Source organism: Scyliorhinus torazame, chromosome 15, assembly GCF_047496885.1.
Source record: "Scyliorhinus torazame isolate Kashiwa2021f chromosome 15, sScyTor2.1, whole genome shotgun sequence".
In the NCBI taxonomy this organism is placed as follows: Eukaryota; Metazoa; Chordata; class Chondrichthyes; order Carcharhiniformes; family Scyliorhinidae; genus Scyliorhinus; species Scyliorhinus torazame.
This window is the reverse complement of record NC_092721.1, coordinates 150,367,295-150,386,873: the sequence shown is the minus strand read 5'-3', so window position 1 is coordinate 150,386,873 and position 19,579 is coordinate 150,367,295. Positions and strand designations below refer to the sequence as shown.

Genomic DNA, 19,579 nt, shown 5'->3' with positions numbered 1-19,579 from the left:
CATAAGGCGTTCCATTGCCTTCATGGCCATCCCTACAATTACTTCTGTCTCCCGGAAATTTGAACAAGGGGGAATAAAGCGGTGGTGCAAACACGGATATGGCTCAAGCTATTTTCCGGTTTACGCAACTCCCGAAAGTTTCACGCAACAAAATCTATCGAGGTTACCTTATATCCCTTTGTTAGTACGCACGCAAATTACACACTTCCGAATTCTGGAGGTTTGATCGATACTGGTTTCGTTTGTGGTTTCTTCACTTTGCCAATTTGGATTCTAATTCAAATGCTTTGGTGGGTTCTCTCGGAGTGACACGGTCACTTCTGGGTCGAATCCCGTCAGATGTCGCCAATAACTGTTGTGCGATTTCTCTTTACTATACTCTTTACTCTGGCTCTGTTCCAATTAGGGCAATCAGTGAATTTACCTTCTTTCTATATTGTCTATGTCTGAATGCTTAGAGTCGCCAGGTATCGATTGATACCACCACAAATTTCAACCGGCTATCGATCAAAGAGCCAAACACCAGTTAGTTAGTTCAAGGTCACGGGTACTTTATTTACATACAATCAATCATGCAACATAAATACTACTAGTTAACTACACCTATTACTAAGACAACCTGTACTTAACTTCGGGCACCCGGTTTAGGTCAGGAAACAGTGGCCGCTGTTCAATTCAGGATCTCTTGGGTTCGAAGTGGTAACTGCTGCCCGGCTGGGCTCGTCCTTCTGGTAGTGGGCGTTGAACTCGAACTTGCTTCTGGTGTTGCTGCAGTTGGCAATGGCCGTGACCGGGGTACCAAGGCCAAAAGAGAGCAAGCATATGGCGAACTCTTCCTTTATACTCGGGTGTGGCTTTCGCGCTCTTTTGGGCGGTCCTTCGATTTGGGCCTTACTAATTGGGTGATCCCTGATCACTCCGTTCGATTCCTTAGCCAATAAGTGGGCGGGGATCTGGATGACTGGGCGTGTCAAGCGGTCATTGACCCTGTTGCTTGCGTTTCCCTTGGACAGGGAGTGGCAGCGAAATGTCTGGGACTGTCCCGGTTGCTGGAGTACCAGTCCTTTGTGTTGGGGGAGATGGGCCATCACCTGCTAATCGGCCTGATTAACATGCGAATGGGACGGGGTTTCGATACCGTCTGGACTTTGCTGACAAATATGCATTTCAGGCTGAGAAACTGCCTAACTCTTGGCTTGTCCATTTTACCCATCAGTCTTTGCGAGTTGCTCTGTGCTTAGTTGGAAGTGACCATGTCAGATGGCTACAATTTGTACCACCATCGCCCTCAGCGGCTCATTAATCCGCGGCTTCCTCGCAAGCACTCTATGCGCCCTATCTACCTCCAAGGGCCGAGAAAACGCACCTTCCCTCAGAAGCTTCTCGAACCTATGCGCCACATATGCCCCTGCGTCCGATCCCTCGCTGCCCTCTGGGAGGCCAAGATCCTCAGGTTCTGCCTGCGCGACCTGTTCTCCAGATCCTCCACCTTCTCCTGCAGCCTTTTCTGGTGGTCCCTCATCAGCTCCATCTCCGCCGTCATCGCGGTTAGCTGGTCCTCGTGCTCAGCCACCGCCTCTTCCACCTTCTGGATCGCCTGGCCCTCGGCTTCCAATCTTTGCTCCACCCGGTCAATCCCCATCTTAAACGGATCCAGGTTCTCTTGTCTATGCTTAGCAAAACTCCCCTGGAGGAATTCCACCAGCTGCTCCGTTGACCTCTGGGCCGGCAATCCCAGTCCCTGAGCCTCCGCCATGTTTTTCTGTGCTGCAGATTCCACTCCCTTCTTTGCCCAACAATCTCTCCTTTTCAGAACACTTCTGGTCCATGAATCCATACACTGGTGGGGAATTCTTCTCCTCTGCCTCACCAATCTCCTATTTTGCCGATCAAATCCCTCATAAGTCAGTGGCGGTCCTGGTGGGGAGCGGGGGGTATCTGACTCCGGGGTGGGCCTCAGGGGTGGGCAGGCAGACGATTAGGGGTCACCGATCGGCGGGTCATCGTGATCTGGGAGGGACCTACCTTCCTCCGCGCGGGCCCGCTGTGTGGCTCCGCTATGTCGGCAGCGCCCGCGCCGAGGTGGGTCGCCGCGCACTTGCGCGGAACCGCTTGCGGCCGCTATGCGCATACGTGGCTGCACGGTCTGGCTATCAGGGCCCTGCCAGCAGCCAGAGCTGCAGGACGCAAGCCGGGGCTCTGGTAGCCCCCTGGAAAACTAAGAATCACCCTGGACCTTCGAGGAAAAGTCCGGAGTGAGTCTCGCCCGTTTTCCGGCGGGTGTGGGGACTTACTCCCCAGAAGGGAGAATCCCACCCCAGGTCGCAAAGGTCCACCACAAGAGGGAGCTACCAAATAAGCGGCCACTCACTCCATGGCTGCCACCAGACGTCGCAACCAATCATTGCTGTGCTGAAAGGTCAACAAAGGCTTTCTCATGATATCATTTTGAACACAAAATTGTCTCTTCTTTCCCAAACAAACGCTGCACTGCATCTTTAAGGATACACCAGCTTCCTTATACACCAGAGTTTTTCAAAGCTTTTTTAATATTGATCAAACCATCTTTAAGTACTTCAATTTGAAACCTTTAATTAAATTTAATTTAAAATTACATAATATGCATCTGTAAAACCAGTTAGTCTGGGAATCCACTAAATTTAGTCTTTCTCTTTGTGAAAGCAGCTACTATACCTTTAATACCAACTGAATCAAAACCAAATGCACCCTTTGCCTGACCATTAACCTCTTGATTATTTTCCTTCTAATGGCTGCAGATGACAGAGGGTCAATCTGTATGCAAAACCCTCACTATTTCTCACAATTCTTGAGCAATTCATCATCAATGAGGCAAGAACGGGAGTAGACTAAAAGGTCAGCACCTATAGAGGAGCAGCAGGTGAACATTAACTATCTGGACCTAATAGTCTTTACCTTTCAACTTAAATGTCAGGGTTTAAACCATTCAGCAAAATGAAATTTGGACTTTCTTTAGGAAAGATTGCTTGAGTCAGAACAGCTATTGCTGTTCAACTGACTATAAAATCACAGGATTTACAATGCAAAAGAGAGACTTGAACCTCTTGGGCTTTTGTCAGCTTTTGGATTTCTGTCTGGATGGGCCTTTTAACAAAGTCAGGGTGCCAGGCTGACACTGGCAAGGTGCCAAACTGTCATTTTTTTACTGCCAGGGATCGGGCTCAGGTGTGCCATCTGCATGTGAGGTGGGGTGCGGGGAGGCGCCGAGGACCTCATAATAGGTGAGTTGGCGGGCAGCACGGTGGCATAGTGGTTAGCATTGCTGCCTTAAGGCGCCGAGGTTCCAGGTTCGATCCTGGCTCTGAGTCACTGTCCGTGTGGAGTTTGCACATTGAGTTTGCGTGGGTTTCGCCCCCACAATCCAAAGATGCGCAGGGTAGGTCAATTGGCCACGTTAAATTGCCCCTTAATTGGAACAAATGAATTGGGTAGTCTAAATTTAAAAAAAAAACAGGTGAATTGGGGGGTTGGGGTTTGCATCAGGGGCTCGGGCGATCGAGATGCTATTTTTCAGTATCCCCATCTGTCCCTGCACTGAGGGGTTTCGGCGAGCAGGGTTCCTCAGTGCAAGAAACGGAGCTAAGTGCAGCCTCACCTGCTCATTCCCTGCTGATGCCCCGTATCTCACCGGGGTCGTGTTGGATAGTTATGTTTCTTGGCACTGTGAACGCTGGGAAACACGCGACTAAGCACGCTCGCTAGGGGACTCTGTTCCATTTGGTTAGATCGGCCCTCAATCTCAGTGATTCTCAGGATCTCTCTGATTCTCAGATCTCTCTCTGATTCTCAGGATCTCTCTCTCTGATTCTCAGGATCTCTCTGATTCTCAGGATCTCGCTCTCTCTGATACTCAGTATCTCTCTCTGATTCTCAGGATCTCTCAGTGATTCTCAGGATCTCTCTCTGATTCTCAGGACCTCTCAGTGATTCTCAGGATGTCTCTCTGATTCTCTGGATCTCTCTCAGATTCTCAGGATCTATTTCTCTGATTCTCAGGATCTCTTTCTCTGATTCGCAGGATCTCTCTGATTCTCAGCACCTCACTGATTCTCAGGATGCCTCTCTGATTCTCAGGATCTCACTGATTCTCAGGATCTCTCAGTCATTCTCATGATCTCTCTCTGATTCTCAGGATCTCTCTCTAATTCTCAGGATCTCTCTGATTCTCAGGATCTCTCTGTGATTCTCATGATCTCTCTGATTCTCAGGATCTCTCTGTGATTCTCAAGATCTCTCTGTGATTCTCAAGATCTCTCTGATTCTCAAGATCATTTTCTCTGATTCTCAGGATCTCTTTCTCTGAATATCAGGATCTCTCTCTGATTCTCAGGACCTCACTGATTCTCAGGATGCCTCTCTGATTCTCAGGATCTCAGTGATTCTCAGGATCTCTCAGTGATTCTCATGATCTCTCTCTGATTCTCAAGATCTCTCTGTGATTCTCGGGATCTCTTTCTGATTCTCAGGATCTCCTTCTCTGATTCTCAGGATCTCTCTCTGATTCTCATGATCTCTCTGTGATTCTCAGGATCTCTCAGTGATTCTCGGGACCTCTCAGTGATTCTCAGGGTCTCTCTGATTCTCAGGATCTCTCTGTGATTCTCAGGATCTCCTTCTCTGATTCTCAGGATCTCTCAGTGATTCTCGGGACATCTCAGTGATTCTCAGGATCTCTCTGATTCTCAGGATCTCTCTGTGATTCTCAGGATCTCTCTGATTCTCAGGATCTCTCAGTGATTCTCAGGTCCTCTCTCTGATTCTCAGTGATTCTCAGGATCTCTCTGTGATTCTCAGGATCTCTCTGATTCTCAGGATCTCTCAGTGATTCTCAGGACCTCTCTCTGATTCTCAGTGATTCTCAGGATCTCACTGTGATTCTCAGGATCTCTCAGTGATTCTCAGGATCTCTCTGTGATTCTCAGGATCTCTGTGATTCTCAGGATCTCTCTGATTCTCAGGATCTCTCTGATTCTCAGGATCTCTCAGTGATTCTCAGGACCTCTCTCTGATTCTCAGTGATTCTCAGGATCTCACTGTGATTCTCAGGATCTCTCAGTGATTCTCAGGATCTCTCTGTGATTCTCAGGATCTCTGTGATTCTCAGGATCTCTCTGATTCTCAGGATCTCTCTGATTCTCAGGATCTCTCAGTGATTCTCAGGACCTCTCTCTGATTCTCAGTGATTCTCAGGATCTCTCAGTGATTCTCAGGATCTCTCTGTGATTCTCAGGATCTCTCTGTGATTCTCAGGATCTCTCTGATTCTCAGGATCTCTCAGTGATTCTCAGGACCTCTCTCTGATTCTCAGTGATTCTCAGGATCTCACTGTGATTCTCAGGATCTCTCTGATTCTCAGGATCTCTCTGTGATTCTCAGGATCTCTCTGATTCTCAGTGATTCTCAGGATCTCACTGTGATTCTCAGGATCTCTCTGATTCTCAGGATCTCTCAGTGATTCTCAGGACCTCTCTCTGATTCTCAGTGATTCTCAGGATCTCACTGTGATTCTCAGGATCTCTCTGATTCTCAGTGATTCTCAGGATCTCACTGTGATTCTCAGGACCTCTCTCTGATTCTCAGTGATTCTCAGGATCTCTCTGTGATTCTCAGGATCTCTGATTCTCAGGATCTCTGGTTATCAGTCTCCGCCTCCCTACGAGTTAAACTGTGGCCGCTCCGAGAATATTGGCGACCTCAGGTCCGGGACTTCTTTGTCCCTTCGGCTGGGACTGAACGTCTGGCGAGTGAGTCTGACCCGCACAGAAACACGGATATCCTGGCGTGAGGTCCGGGCCTGGAGCCGGGAAGACCGGGGCTTGGTGCCGGGGTGAGGCCGGGAGACCGGGGCTTGGAGCCGGGGTGAGGCCGGGAGACCGAGATCTGGTGCCGGGGTGAGGCCGGGAGACTGGGGCGAGGCCGAGAGACCGGGGCTTGGAGCCGGGGTGAGGCCGGGAGACCGGGGCTTGGAGCCGGGGTGAGGCCGAGGGACCGGGGCCTGGAGCCGGGGTGAGGCCGGGAGACTGGGGCGAGACCGGGGCTTGGAGCCGGGGTGAGGCCGAGGGACCGGGGCTTGGAGCCGGGGTGAGGCCGGGAGACCGGGGCTTGGAGCCGGGGTGAGGCCGGGAGACTGGGGCGAGACCGGGGCTTGGAGCCGGGGTGAGGCCGAGGGACCGGGGCTTGGAGCCGGGGTGAGGCCGGGAGACCGGGGCTTGGAGCCGGGGTGAGGCCGGGAGACCGAGATCTGGTGCCGGGGTGAGGCCGGGGCTTGGAGCCGGGGTGAGGCCGAGGGACCGGGGCCTGGAGCCGGGGTGAGGCCGAGGGACCGGGGCTTGGAGCCGGGGTGAGGCCGAGGGGTCGGGGTGACTCCCAAACCTTCCAGTCTCCCCCGTCACACACTTTTGAAACGTTTCTCCTATTAAACCATGACTTCTCTGGAGTGTCTGGGGCTAGTTTAATAACATGAATGTAGATTTGTTTTGGAGGGTATCAGTTACTCACACATGACATTATGTTTAGTTTTAACCCCCGCCCCCAAAAGCCATAGTGTGTTCAGTTAAACCACCGGAAAGTGAACCATTTTCAGAACTTCAGCACAACAGGAATTGGTAAGAGTAGGGGACAGTTGAAAGTATTTCTTCCATAAGCTACAACTCATCTTGGTTGAAGCTGAAAAGTTGCGTGGTGATCACCTTTGGAGGTATCTTTAATGACGGGATTGGTTTGGATGTTCCTGGTTTCAGTATTTCACAGTTGAAGTATACAAAATGAAAGAAGGTATGCCAGAATGATCAGTAAACACCTAAGCTGTATTTGCCATTGTGCATCTGTATGTCTTGGCACACCGATCTGTCAATAATTAAGAGCTTTTACAAACACACTGACAGCAGCGTAGTTTCTGAGTGCTGACAAGGGCACCTGTACACGAATGGTGCTGACAGTAGCTGTGAAGAACTTGCTTCATGGATTTATTGATGATAGGCAACACTTAGTACCATATTAGGTACTTCATCTCTTACCTATTGGTGCACTATCAATTACAACGAGACAAGAGTAGAATGTAATCGAGGCTTTATTACACAGAAATGTGTGGCCTCCTACAGCAGCTTACGAAATGGCTGATGTTCGGAGAGCACACACATTTATACTCCGCCTACTGGGCGGAGCCAGCAGGCAGGGATCTACCCCCGTACCTGTAGTACAGGGGCCTTACCGTAATACCCATATATACAATATAATACAACAGTGGTGGCTACCACATTCACCCCCTGGTAACAATGAGTCCAGTGGGGGGGGGGGGGGGGGGGGGGAATTATATACATACAGATTGGCTTTAAAATTACAGAGAACGTTACAAATTTAGACGATCGGGTGCCTTGATCTGTCGTTGAGAGCGCCGTAGTGCTGGTGGCGACTCAGGTGTTGGCTTGGTCTTCGGTGACTCCGGGAGCGTGTCAAAATCCTCTTCATCCCTGGGTGGGAGCAAGAGGAGGTCGGATTGTCCTGGAGCGGGGTCTGCGGTGGGGTGCGCCGGGGGAGGGGACCCAGCTGGTGCCAGGTTCCTGAGGGAGACTGTGTCTTGGCGGCTGTCGGGGTACGCTATGTAGGCGTACTGCGGGTTCGCATGGAGTAGCTGTACTCTCTCAACCAACGGGTCTGCCTTGTGGAGCTGCACGTGCTTGCGGAGGAGAAGGGGTCCTGGAGCTGCCAGCCACGTTAGGAGCGGAACCCCGGAGGTGGACTTTCTGGGGAAGGCAAAGAGACATTCATGGGGGTTTTCGTTGGTCGCGGTGCACAGGAGCGACCGAATGGAGTGAAGTGCGTCGGGGAGGACCTCCTGCCAGCGGGAGGCCGGGAGATGTCTGGACCGTAGGGGCAGCTGGACGACCCTCCAGACCGTTCCATTCTCCTGCTCCGCCTTCCCGTTTCCCCTGGGGTTGTAGCTGGTCGTCCTGCTCGAGGCAATACCCCTGTTGAGCAGGTACTGGCGCAGCTCGCTCATAAATGAGGATCCCCGGTCGCTGTGGACTTAGGCGGGGAAACCGAACAGAGCGAAGATGGTGTTGAGGGCTTTGATGACGGTGGCAGACGTCATATCGGGGCATGGGACGGCGAAGGGGAATAGGGAATACTCGTCGACCACATTAAGAAAGTACGTGTTGCGGTCGGTGGAGGGGAGGGGCCCTTTGAAGTCCACGCTGAGGTGTTCAAAGAGGTGGGAGGCCTTCACCAGGCGCGCACGATCTGGCCGGTAGAAGTGCGGTTTACACTCCGCGCAGACCTGGCAGTCGCTGGTGATAGCCCTGACTTCCTCAATGGAGTCGGGCAGATTGCGGGCCTTATGAAGTGGTAAAGGCGGGTGACTCCCGGGTGATAGAGATCGTCGTGCAGGGTCCTGAGTCGGTCCACTTGTGCGCTGGCATATGTACCTTGGGACAGGGCATCGGGGGGCTTGTTGAGCTTACCGGGGCGATACAAAATCTCATAATTGTAGGTGGCGAGCTCGATCCTCCACCTCAAGATTTTATAATTTTTGATCTTACCCCGCTGTGTGTTGTTAAACATGAAGGCAACCGACCGTTGGTCAGCGAGGAGAGTGAATCTCCTGCCGGCCAGGTAATGCCTCCAATGTCGCACAGCTTCAACGATCGCTTGGGCCTCCTTTTCGACAGAGGAGTGCCGAATTACGGAGGCATGGAGGGTGCGGGAAAAGAATGCCACGGGCCTGCCTGCCTGGTTGAGGGTGGCGGCCAGAGCGACGTCTGATGCATCGCTCTCGACTTGGAAGGAGAGCATCTCGTCGACCTCGTGCATCGCGGCCTTGGCGATGTCGGCCTTGATACGGTTGAAGGCCGTCAGTGGGAAAGCAGTGGATTGAATGAGTGGGCGGGCCTTGTCCGCATAGTTTGGGACCCACTGGGCGTAATACGAAAAGAACCCCAGGCATCGTTTGAGGGCCTTGGGGCAGTGGGGGAGGGGGAGTTCCATGAGGGGGCGCATGCGATTGGGGTCGGGCCCTAGAACTCCGTTCTGAACCACATAGCCGAGGATGGCTTCTCGGTTTATGCTGAACACGGACTTCTCCTTGTTGTAAGTTAGGTTGAGGAGAGTTGCGGTGTGGAGAAATTTGGAAAGGTTAGCGTCGTGGTCCTGCTGGTCGTGGCCGCAGATGGTGACGTTGTCCAGGTACGGGAAAGTGGCCCGCAGCCCGTACCGGTCAACCATTCGGTCCATCTCCCGTTGGGAGACCGAGACCCCGTTGGTGAAGCTGAAGGGAACCCTAAGGAAATGGTAAAGGTGGCCGTCTGCTTCAAACGCAGTGTATGGGCGGTCCGCCTTATGGATGGGGAGCTGGTGGTAGGCAGATTTCAGGTCCACTGTCGAGAAGACCCAGTACTGTGCAATCTGATTGACCATATCAGATATGCCTGGGAGGGGGTACACGTCGAGCTGCGTGTACCGATTGATGGTCTGACTGTACACAACAACCATCCTGTTTTTCTCCCCGGTTTTCATCACTATCACTTGGGCTCTCCAGGGGCTGTTACTGGCCTCGATGATACCTTCCCGCAGCAGCCGCTGGACCTCAGACCTGATGAAGGTCCTGTCCTGGGCGCTGTACCGTCTGCTCCTGGTGTCGACGGGTTTTCAATCCGGGGTGAGGTTTGCAAACAGGGAAGGCGGGTCGACCTTAAGGGTCACGAGGCTGCAAACAGTAAGGGGTGGTAGGGGCCCGCCAAATTTCAGGGTTAGGCTCTGGAGCTTGCACTGGAAGTCCAGGCTGAGTACCAAAGAAGCGCAGAGGTTGGGGAGGACGTAGAGCCGGAAGCAGCTGAACTCTACGCCCTGGATGGTGAGGGTGGCGATGCAGTACCCCCGGATCGCCACGGAATGGGATCCGGAGGCCAGGGAGATTCTTTGGTTAGCGGGGTGAACCGCGAGAGAGCAGCGCCTTACCTTATCGGGGTGGATGAAGCTCTCAGTGCTCCCGGAGTCCAGAAGGCAGGATATCTCGTGCCCGTCGACCTTCACCTTTGTCGAAGCGGTCGCGAGGTTGTGCGGTCGAGACTGGTTGTCGGCGGTTGCAGGCGATGAGCGCCCCGATGAGGGACAGGGGTCCTGAGGTGGGTAAGATGGCGGCCCCCACAGGCCGCACGTGTTCTGGGGCAGGCAGGATGGCGGCGCCCTCGGCCGCATGTGTCATGGGGCAGGCAAGATGGCGTTGCCCATTGGTTTTGAGGCAAGCAAGATGGCGGCGCCCATGGGCCACACGTGGTCTGAGGAGAGGAAGATGGCGGCACCCACTGGCCGCACGTGGGGGTGCCGGGACAATAGTGCCGATTGAGGGGGCCTGGCACACCGCAGCGAAATGTCCCTTCTTGCCACAGGCCTTGCAGAGTGCGCTCCGCAGCAGGCAGTGCTGCCGGGGGTGTTTTGTCTGTCCGCAGAAGTAGCACTTGCGTCCCCCGGGGTTGGTTGCCTTTCGCGCGGCGCAGGTGTGTGGTTGGCTGAGGGTGGTCGCTGATGGGGTCCACGAAGCACAGGGGGGGGGGGGGCGTGTGGTCGGGGGCATAAGCCTGTACGTTGTGTGAGGCGACCATGAGCGAGTGCTCTAGTTTCTTGGTCGCCGCGCGGTCAAGCGTGGCCCCTTCTAAGAGGCGCTGGCGGGTGTAGTCAGACCCCTATGAAATGAAAATTGCTTATTGTCACAAGTAGGCTTCAAATTAAGTTACTGTGAAAAGCCCCTAGTCGCCACATTCCGGCGCCTGTTCGGGGAGGCTGTTACGGGAATTGAACCGTGCTGCTGGCCTGCCTTGGTCTGCTTTCAAAGCCAGCGATTTAGCCCTGTGCTAAACAGCCCGTAATGCCCGTAACGAACGCGTCTCTGATTAGCAGATTCGAATGTTCAGTGGCCGAAACGGCCTGGCAGTCACAGTCTCTCACCAGGGTGAGCAGGGCACGCCAAAAATCTTCCACAGACTCACCGGGAAGTTGGTGCCGCGTGGATAGGAGGTGCTTGCCGTAGATCTTGTTGGTCTGCTGAGCGTAATTCTCCTTCAGTACCGCCATGGCCTCTGCGTAGGTAGGCGCGTCCTGGATGAGGGGAAAAACGTTGGAGCTCAGCCGCGTGTACAGAATCTGGAGCTTCTGTGCTTCTGGGATTGGGTCTGGCGCAGACCCGATGTATGCTTCAAAGCAAGCTAGCCAATGTTGTAAGTCCTTTTTGGCGTTGTCTGCTTGAGGATGCAGCTGCAGGCGATCCGGCTTGATGCGGAGGTCCGTCTCTGAAAAATCTCTGTGTAATAAATTGATGCACTATCAATTACGACGAGACGAGAGTAGAATGTAATCGAAGCTTTATTACACAGAGATGTGTGGCCTCCTACAGCAGCTTACGAAATGGCTGCTGTTCGGAGAGCACATACATTTATACTCCGCCTACTGGGCGAAACCAGCAGGCAGGGATCTACCCCCATACCTGTAGTACAGGGGCCTTACAGTAATACCCATATATACAATATAATACAACAGTGGTGACTACCACACCTATCTTATATAGCACAAGGGGACAGATATTTGACACTTGCCTTCAAACTAGGGATGCCAGCTGTGAATAAATGTATTCCTGGAGGTTTCGTTATCACAGGACTTGCCCCATGCTCCAGCCATTAGTTAGCCAACACATCCGTCCTTGTGACGGACTTCTTTCTTAAACTAATTGAAAGGCAAAAAGAATCACCCAATTGAATGATGCTTGACTGTCAGCCAAGAGAAATGTTCAAAGAATTTTTTTAAAAATCCTTTTTAAAAATCTGATGATTTTTCTCCAGAGTTGCACGCAGCAGTGTTCTGGAGATTGATCTTCAATTACTGGACACTCCCAGCCAATCCTGGAGGGTTGGGAACCCAATTTCAGACCCCATAACATGCCTCCATATTGAATTTTCTAATTTTATTTTTGCTGCCTGTTTTTTTTTAGTCTTGGCAAAGTTTGCTGGTTGATTGAAATGTCATTTTAAGCCTTTCCAAAGGTTGCATGATTGTTTTGACCCCTCCAAGCAGCCACTTTAGTTCTTCCCTCCAGCACAATTTGTTGATTTGTTCATTAGGTTAGCTGCTTGCACAAGGCCAAAGTTGCATTAGGTACTGAATAATTATGGAAATGAGCTAACCGAGGAAAATTGTGTGCAATCAGCATGCTACCCTTCAATCTAGAATTCATCCATTTATGATTAGACACCTATAAAATGTACCTGATTTATATTTATATATATCTCAACCTGCAAACTAAGACTTAGGACTTAACAAAGAGCAAAGAAAAGTACAGCACAGGAACAGGCCCTTCGGCCCGCCAAGCCTACACCGACCATGCTGTCCCTCTATCCTAAAATCTTCTACACTTCTGGGGCCTGCATCTCTCTATTCCACTCCTATTCATGTATTTGTCAAAGCCCCCCTTACCTGCTTTCACCACCTCCTCCGGCAGCGAGTTCCAGGCACCCACTACTCTGTAAAAAAAAAAAAAAATTCCCCCGCACCTCTCCTCTAAACCTTGCCCCTCGTACCTTAAACCTATGTTCCCAAGTAATTGACTCTTCCACCCTGGGAAAAAGCTCTGACTATCCACTCTGTCGATACCCCTCATAATTCACGACACCCCATGCTGCTCTTGCTCATGTAGTTGCTTTGTTTGGCCCTTGTTCTGCACTGTAACCAATCATTGATTTGTTGATGAGAAAATGCTGGAAAATCTCAGCAGATCTGGCAGCATCTGTAGGATGAAGATAGGCAACACTTAGTACCAAATTAGGCACTTCTTCTCGTACCTATCTTATACAGCACCCAAATTAGGCACTTCTTCTCGTACCTATCTTATACAGCACAAGGGGACAGATATTTAACACTTGCCACATTTGACACATTTTATAGGTGTCCAATCAGCATCCTACAGATGCTGCCAGACCTGCTGAGATTTTCCAGCATTTTCTCTTTGGTTTCAGATTCCAGCATCCGTAGTAATTTGCTTTTATTTATTTGTCAATGTATTTTGTTGATTATTCGTTTTTGCCTACTGTGTACATACTGTGTAGGTACCCTTGGCCACAGAAAAATACTTTTCACTGTACTTCGGTACATGTGATAATAAATCAATCAATCAATATTGATTTGATTTATTATTGTCACATGTATTAGCATACAGTGAAAAGTATTTTTCTTGCATGCTATACAGACAACGCATACCATACATAGGGAATTAAGGCTTCTATCAGGTTGCCCCTCAACCTTCATAGTTCCAGTGAGAACAAACCGAGTTTATCCAACCTCTCCTCATAGCTAATGTCTTCCATACCAGGCAGGACTTACCCATCAGTAGTAGAGGCAGGAAATCTCAAAACCTTTAAAAGGTACGTGGATGATAACTCGAAATGTCATGACATTCAAGGCTATGGTCCAAGTGCTGGAAAGTGGGTTTAGTGTAATTTTGTCAGTGCAGACTCGATGGGCTAAAGGGTCTCTTCTGTATTGCTTGACTCTGACTCTATAAATGGAATGAAATGAAAATCGCTTATTGTCATAAGTAGGCTTCAAATGACGTTTCTGTGAAAAGCCCCTAGTCGCCGCATTCCGGCGCCTGTTCGGGGATGCTGGTACGGGAATTGAACCCGCACTGCTGGCCTGCCTTGGTCTGCTTTAAAAGCCAGCTATTTAGCCCTGTGCTAAACCAGCCCCTACTGGTTTCCCTTGCATCTACTTCAATTTGGTCTAATGTATAGGCTGCTCGCAATGCAGTCTCTATACTGGGGAGACTAAACGCAGAATGAGTGACCGCTTTGCGGAACATCTTCACTCGGACGGCAAGCATGACCTCAACTTTCCTGTCGCTTCTCATTTCAACTCAGCATCTTGCTCCCATGCTCACGTGTCCGAACTTGGCCTGCTGCAAAGCTCGAGTGAAGCTCGATGCAAGCTGGAGAAGCAGCAGCTCATCTTCTGGTTGGGCACGTTACAGCCCTCAGGATTCAACATTGAGTGCAACAACTTCAGATTGTGACATTTCTCCGCCACCTTGACCCTTTTGTTTAATATCCCAAACAGTTTTTGTCCCAATACAAAATCCAACCCCCTCCATTTCTTCCAAGGCCATCTGTTACTTAGAACACAGAACATAGAACAATACAGCGCAGTACAGGCCCTTCGGCCCACGATGTTGCACCGAAACAAAAGCCATCTAACCTACACTATGCCATTATCATCCATATGCTTATCCAATAAACTTTTAAATGCCCTCAATGTTGGCGAGTTCACTACTGTTGCAGGTAGGGCATTCCACGGCCTCACCACTCTTTGCGTAAAGAACCTACCTCTGACCTCTGTCCTATATCTATTACCCCTCAGTTTAAGGCTATGTCCCCTCGTGCTAGCCATTTCCATCCGCGGGAGAAGGCTCCCACTGTCCACCCTATCTAACCCCCTGATCATTTTGTATGCCTCTTTTAAGTCTCCTCTTAACCTTCTTCTCTCCAACGAAAACAACCTCAAGTCCATCAGCCTTTCCTCATAAGATTTTCCCTCCATACCAGGCAACATCCTGGTAAATCTCCTCTGCACCCGCTCCAAAGCTTCCACGTCCTTCCTATAATGCGGTGACCAGAACTGTACGCAATACTCCAAATGCGGCCGTACCAGAGTTTTGTACAGCTGCAACATGACCTCATGACTCCGGAACTCAATCCCTCTACCAATAAAGGCCAACACTCCATAGGCCGCCTTCACAACCCTATCAACCTAGGTGACAACTTTCAGGGATCTATGTACATGGACACCTAGATCCCTCTGCTCATCCACACTTCCAAGAACTTTACCATTAGCCAAATATTCCGCATTCCTGTTATTCCTTCCAAAGTGAATCACCTCACACTTCTCTACATTAAACTCCATTTGCCACCTCTCAGCCCAGCTCTGCAGCTTATCTATGTCCCTCTGTAACCTGCTACATCCTTCCGCACTGTCGACAACACCACCGACTTTAGTGTCATCTGCAAATTTACTCACCCACCCTTCTGCGCCCTCCTCTAGGTCATTGATAAAAATGACAAACAGCAACGGCCCCAGAACAGATCCTTGTGGTACGCCACTTGTAACTGAACTCCATTCTGAACATTTCCCATCAACCACCACCCTCTGTCTTCTTTCAGCTAGCCAATTTCTGATCCACATCTCTAAATCACCCTCAATCCCCAGCCTCCGTATTTTCTGCAATAGCCTACCGTGGGGAACCTTATCAAACGCTTTACTGAAATCCATATACACCACATCAACTGCTCTACCTGTTCAGTCACCTTCTCAAAGAACTCGATAAGGTTTGTGAGGCATGACCTACCCTTCACAAAGCCATGCTGACTATCCCTGATCATATTATTCCTATCTAGATGATTTTAAATCTTGTCTCTTATAATCCCCTCCAAGACTTTACCCACAACAGACGTGAGGCTCGCCGGTCTATAGTTGCCGGGGTTGTCTCTACTCCCCTTTTTGAACAAAGGGACCACATTTGCTATCCTCCAGTCCTCTGGCACTATTCCTGTAGCCAATGATGACATAAAAATCAAAACCAAAGGCCCAGCAATCTCTTCCCTGGCTTCCCAGAGAATCCTAGGATAAATCCCATCAGGCCCCGGGGACTTATCTATTTTCAGCCTGTCCAGAATTGCCAACACCTCTTCCCTACGTACCTCAATGCCATCTATTCTAATAGCCTGGGTCTCAGCATTCTCCTCCACAACATTATCTTTTTCCTGAGTGAATACTGACGAAAAATATTCATTTAGTATCTCGCCTATCTCTTCAGACTCCACACACAACTTCCCATCCCTGTCCTTGACTGGCCCTACTCTTACCCTAGTATTTCGCTTATTCCTGACATACCTATAGAAAGCTTTTGGGGTTTCCTTGATCCTACCTGCCAAATACTACTTGTTCTTAAGTTTTGCTTTCACTGAGCACCTTTATTCCCCCATTAACACATTCTGATATCTTACCTTTATGCAATTCCTGGCACCTTTTCCTGTCATTAATGCTTCCTTTGTCTCCCGACCTACATGTCTTTGTTGCAATTTCTCCTAGCTCCCACTAATCACTGACCTACTCTGCTCTAGCTTTGCCGCCCCCTCTTACACAGTATATAATTAATCATAACTTTAGGGCAATTTTCCCTGCCCTACCCGCTGCAGGAATTGTCCTGTACAGGAAGGAAAATTTGACGGGCTATTTAAAGTTCTGTTGACCTCAGGTGGGAATTTCTAGTCTTGGGGTGGGTGCGATTGGAAAATCCCACCTGTTAACTCTATTTTTGCTCTCCAAAGATGCTGCCAAACTGGCTTGATTTTTTTTTGCAGTATTTTTCTGTTTTTGTTTCAAATTCCAGCATCCGTAACATTTTGCTTTTATTAAATTACCATATTTGATTGGTATCAATGGGTGTGATTTCAGTTCTTTTATACAATGGAGCAATATGTTGACCCTATGGTATAAATAAAAGTATGAAATAATTCAGGGTACCATAGTATTACTGGGTTAAAATAAAATTACTGCAGATTCTGGAATCTGAAACAAAAATACAAAATGCTGGACAATCTCAGCCGGTCTGACAGCATCTGTAGCGAGAGAAGGGAGCTAACATTTTCAGTATGGATGACTCTTTGCAAAAGCTAGAGAGAACTGGAACTAGGATGAGATTTATACTACTGAGCTTTTTGAAAAAAATTATTATTGAAGTTTTTCCTTATTACATCTCCGAGAAGTGATTTAAGATGTGTTTCTAAGTTAAAAGCATTATATACCACAGATTGCGTCATATAGGTTTGCTCAGCATAAGAAATGACCCCATTTTGCTGACTCCAAATATTGTGTTTATGCATATAGGTTGACCCCCCACAACCCCTCGTCCAGTTATACTCAGGTGGAGTGCAAAGGATTGAGCAGGTAATATGGGCTATGTTGCAAAGGTGTACAGGAGTTTAAGACACCGCCACACAGAGAAAACCCTGCGTGGCAAAAAGAAATGAGTCTTCCAACAAAACGACTGAAGTATAACATTTGATTCAATTTACAAGTCATAACGTTTGCAAATTTGTCAAATAACTGTGCTGCCATGAGAGAATTCAGTGTCAATGAAAAGGCTGTTGCAAGAATGGAAGGATGAATCCGCCTTGAAGAAGATTCCCAAGACAAAATGCACGATGAGAAGAGGGACCAGCCGCTGGCTTAATCTGGAGAAACATCTTGGAATGGATCCTCGATAATTGTTAGAATAGTTACATTGTCAACAAAAATGCAATGGATATAGCTGCGCTTAGGTTGGCCAAATCAAACCCTGAGTCCAGCAAACATTTCAAAACAACAGCTAATTGGTGTAGCTGCTTTATAAAATGAAAATATCTAGTGTTTGGGGCAGAGGTTCAAGATCACTCAGAGACTACTGTCAGGAAAATAAGGCTAGTTTTAAGAGATTTATATTTATATTTGTAAACATTAGAAATAATGTATGGTTTAAGTGGATTTCATTTAATATTTCTGTGCCTGGAGGGGTGAAACTTATAGTTAGATTCATGCTGTATGTGTGGGGTTGGTTAAATTCCAACTGTGTTTCTATTATGCTGAGACAGGGCTACAGCATGAATAATAAATAAACCAGCAGTGACTGCTTAGCAACTGGGGCCTTGTAAGGGAAGAGAAGTTTATAAGTTTTAGGTTAACTAATTTGTTTACAGTTGAAGATAGGTAATGAGAGGGAAGGTAGCTCTCACAGTTCTGCTAGAAGCCGTTGGTTTAGACAGCTAGAGAGAGAACATCTCTCTCAGATTTGCTACAAGAAAAGCCATACCATGGAGTATTGGTTAAGAAAACAAGTGAAGAGATCTGAAGAGCAGCTAGTTAAGGAAACTAGAGAAATGAAGAGAAGATTCCAAGAAGCCTGAGGTTAAATATTAGAGCATTGTTCCATAAAGACAGATAGAGCTGAGAAGAAGACTGAGACACCAGAAAGATATCTGAAGTGATTTTCAGGTTTGTGAGATTTTACTACAGCCTGTCGAACGGGAGTTGAAATAACTATAGAAGTTGGTGGCTGGATATCGGGATTTAGTGTAAAAGTAGTTGAGAGAAATCCTAAAGGGGTTGGTTTAAAATCCTGGACTGGATTCACTTAAAAGTGGAGCTGAAGCTTTGTTTAAAAGTATTATTTGGAAAATCTGGTCTGGATTTCAGAATGCAAAATACTAAGGGAAGATTTTAAAGTGTGTTTTTGGGAGTGGAGTTTAGAAATTCGTGATTATCATCTGGGGAACTCTTGAGGAGAAATCTACAGATACTAACTTGGGTTCAGAGTGGAGTGCATGTATTTACCCACGGTCATCTTGTGTGCTTAAAGGGACTTTTTGTGTTAATGAGACCATTGTAGTTTAAGATGTACTTTGTAATCCATGTTAATCTTTAAATCTGTGTGTATTTGTTAGGCTAAGGGGGAGTAAAGGAGTATTGTATTATAATCCAATTGTTCCATGTTTAATAAATGTTTTTATTTTTCTTAAAACTAATTAGAGGTCTGTTCCTCCACATTTTATAAGCAAAAGTAAAAGTTACAGTCTTTTGAGCCAGGGTTCCATCCTGAAAACTTTCCATCCACTTATAACTCCAACTGGGATCGTAACTCTACCAAAAGACCTTGATGCCAAGATGCCCAGTTTGCCTTGGTTTGTCACCAGACAGTGGAAAAACAGGAACATCCATGAATTTCAATGTGCCCAGTATCTGAACTGTGGAGAACTGTTCAAAAGCAGTTATAATGAAAACTACATGATATGAGAAGGGAAGACAAGTTTCACGGTGGAACTAGGCTGCATTGATAATGAAACAAAATGAAAGCCTATGGTAATTTTCAAATGCAATACATTGCTGAAAATCAAGCTCAGTAAGGAGTAAAATCAAATTCCCTGCAGGAATACAAATTCCCTGCAGGAATGCATGTCCAGAACAACAGTTGGATGCTTGAGGATGAAATAAGATTATGGATCAACATTGTGTGGAGTAGGCCTGTGTAAAGAATACAGCTTATTATTGTGGGACCCATTCAGATATCATATAACTGATGAGATGACGAGTGGTCTGTGAAGAAATAACATCCAGATTGAATTATACCGGGGGTCTAACGTCCGTTGTTCAACCTTTGAACGTGTACCTCAACAAACCATTCCAGGATCACCGTTTTCACTAAATGGAATAGATGGTGGTTGTCGGAAACAAAATCCTCACAAAGAGTGGAAATATGCGTGTTGCCCTTCCTGATGTTTTGTCATCAAATTGTGGGGTGCTGTTAGTGCACAAAGATTTTTATATTCATTCATGTGATGTGGAAATCGCTGGCTCGGCCAACATTATTGGCCATTCTAATTTCCTTGAGAAGGTGGTGGTGAACTGTCTTTTTAAACCGCTCCAGTCCATGTGTAGGTATACCCATAGTGCTGTTAGAGAGTGTCATAAGATC

The 19,579-nt window shown here is 48.3% G+C and overlaps 1 protein-coding gene across 6 annotated transcripts in view; it reads left to right on the top strand.

Annotated features, from left to right (window-relative positions):
- The first annotated feature begins 3,117 nt into the window (after positions 1-3,117).
- The window catches only part of mtif3 (mitochondrial translational initiation factor 3), a 49,226-nt gene continuing 32,764 nt past the window's right edge, over positions 3,118-19,579 (top strand). Inside the window, exons 1-2 of one of the 6 annotated variants that reach the window (XM_072476925.1) lie at positions 5,666-5,783; positions 16,960-17,019. Coding sequence is in view for 1 of the 6 variants with exons in the window: in XM_072476922.1 (XP_072333023.1) it covers positions 3,118-3,260 (143 nt within the window). In the remaining 5 variants the exon portion in view is untranslated. Of the gene's footprint in view, positions 3,261-5,620; positions 5,867-6,433; positions 6,645-6,685; positions 6,814-16,959; positions 17,020-19,579 lie in introns of those variants that run through there. The other 5 variants (XM_072476922.1, XM_072476923.1, XM_072476926.1 and 2 more) reach the window with 5 other exon arrangements.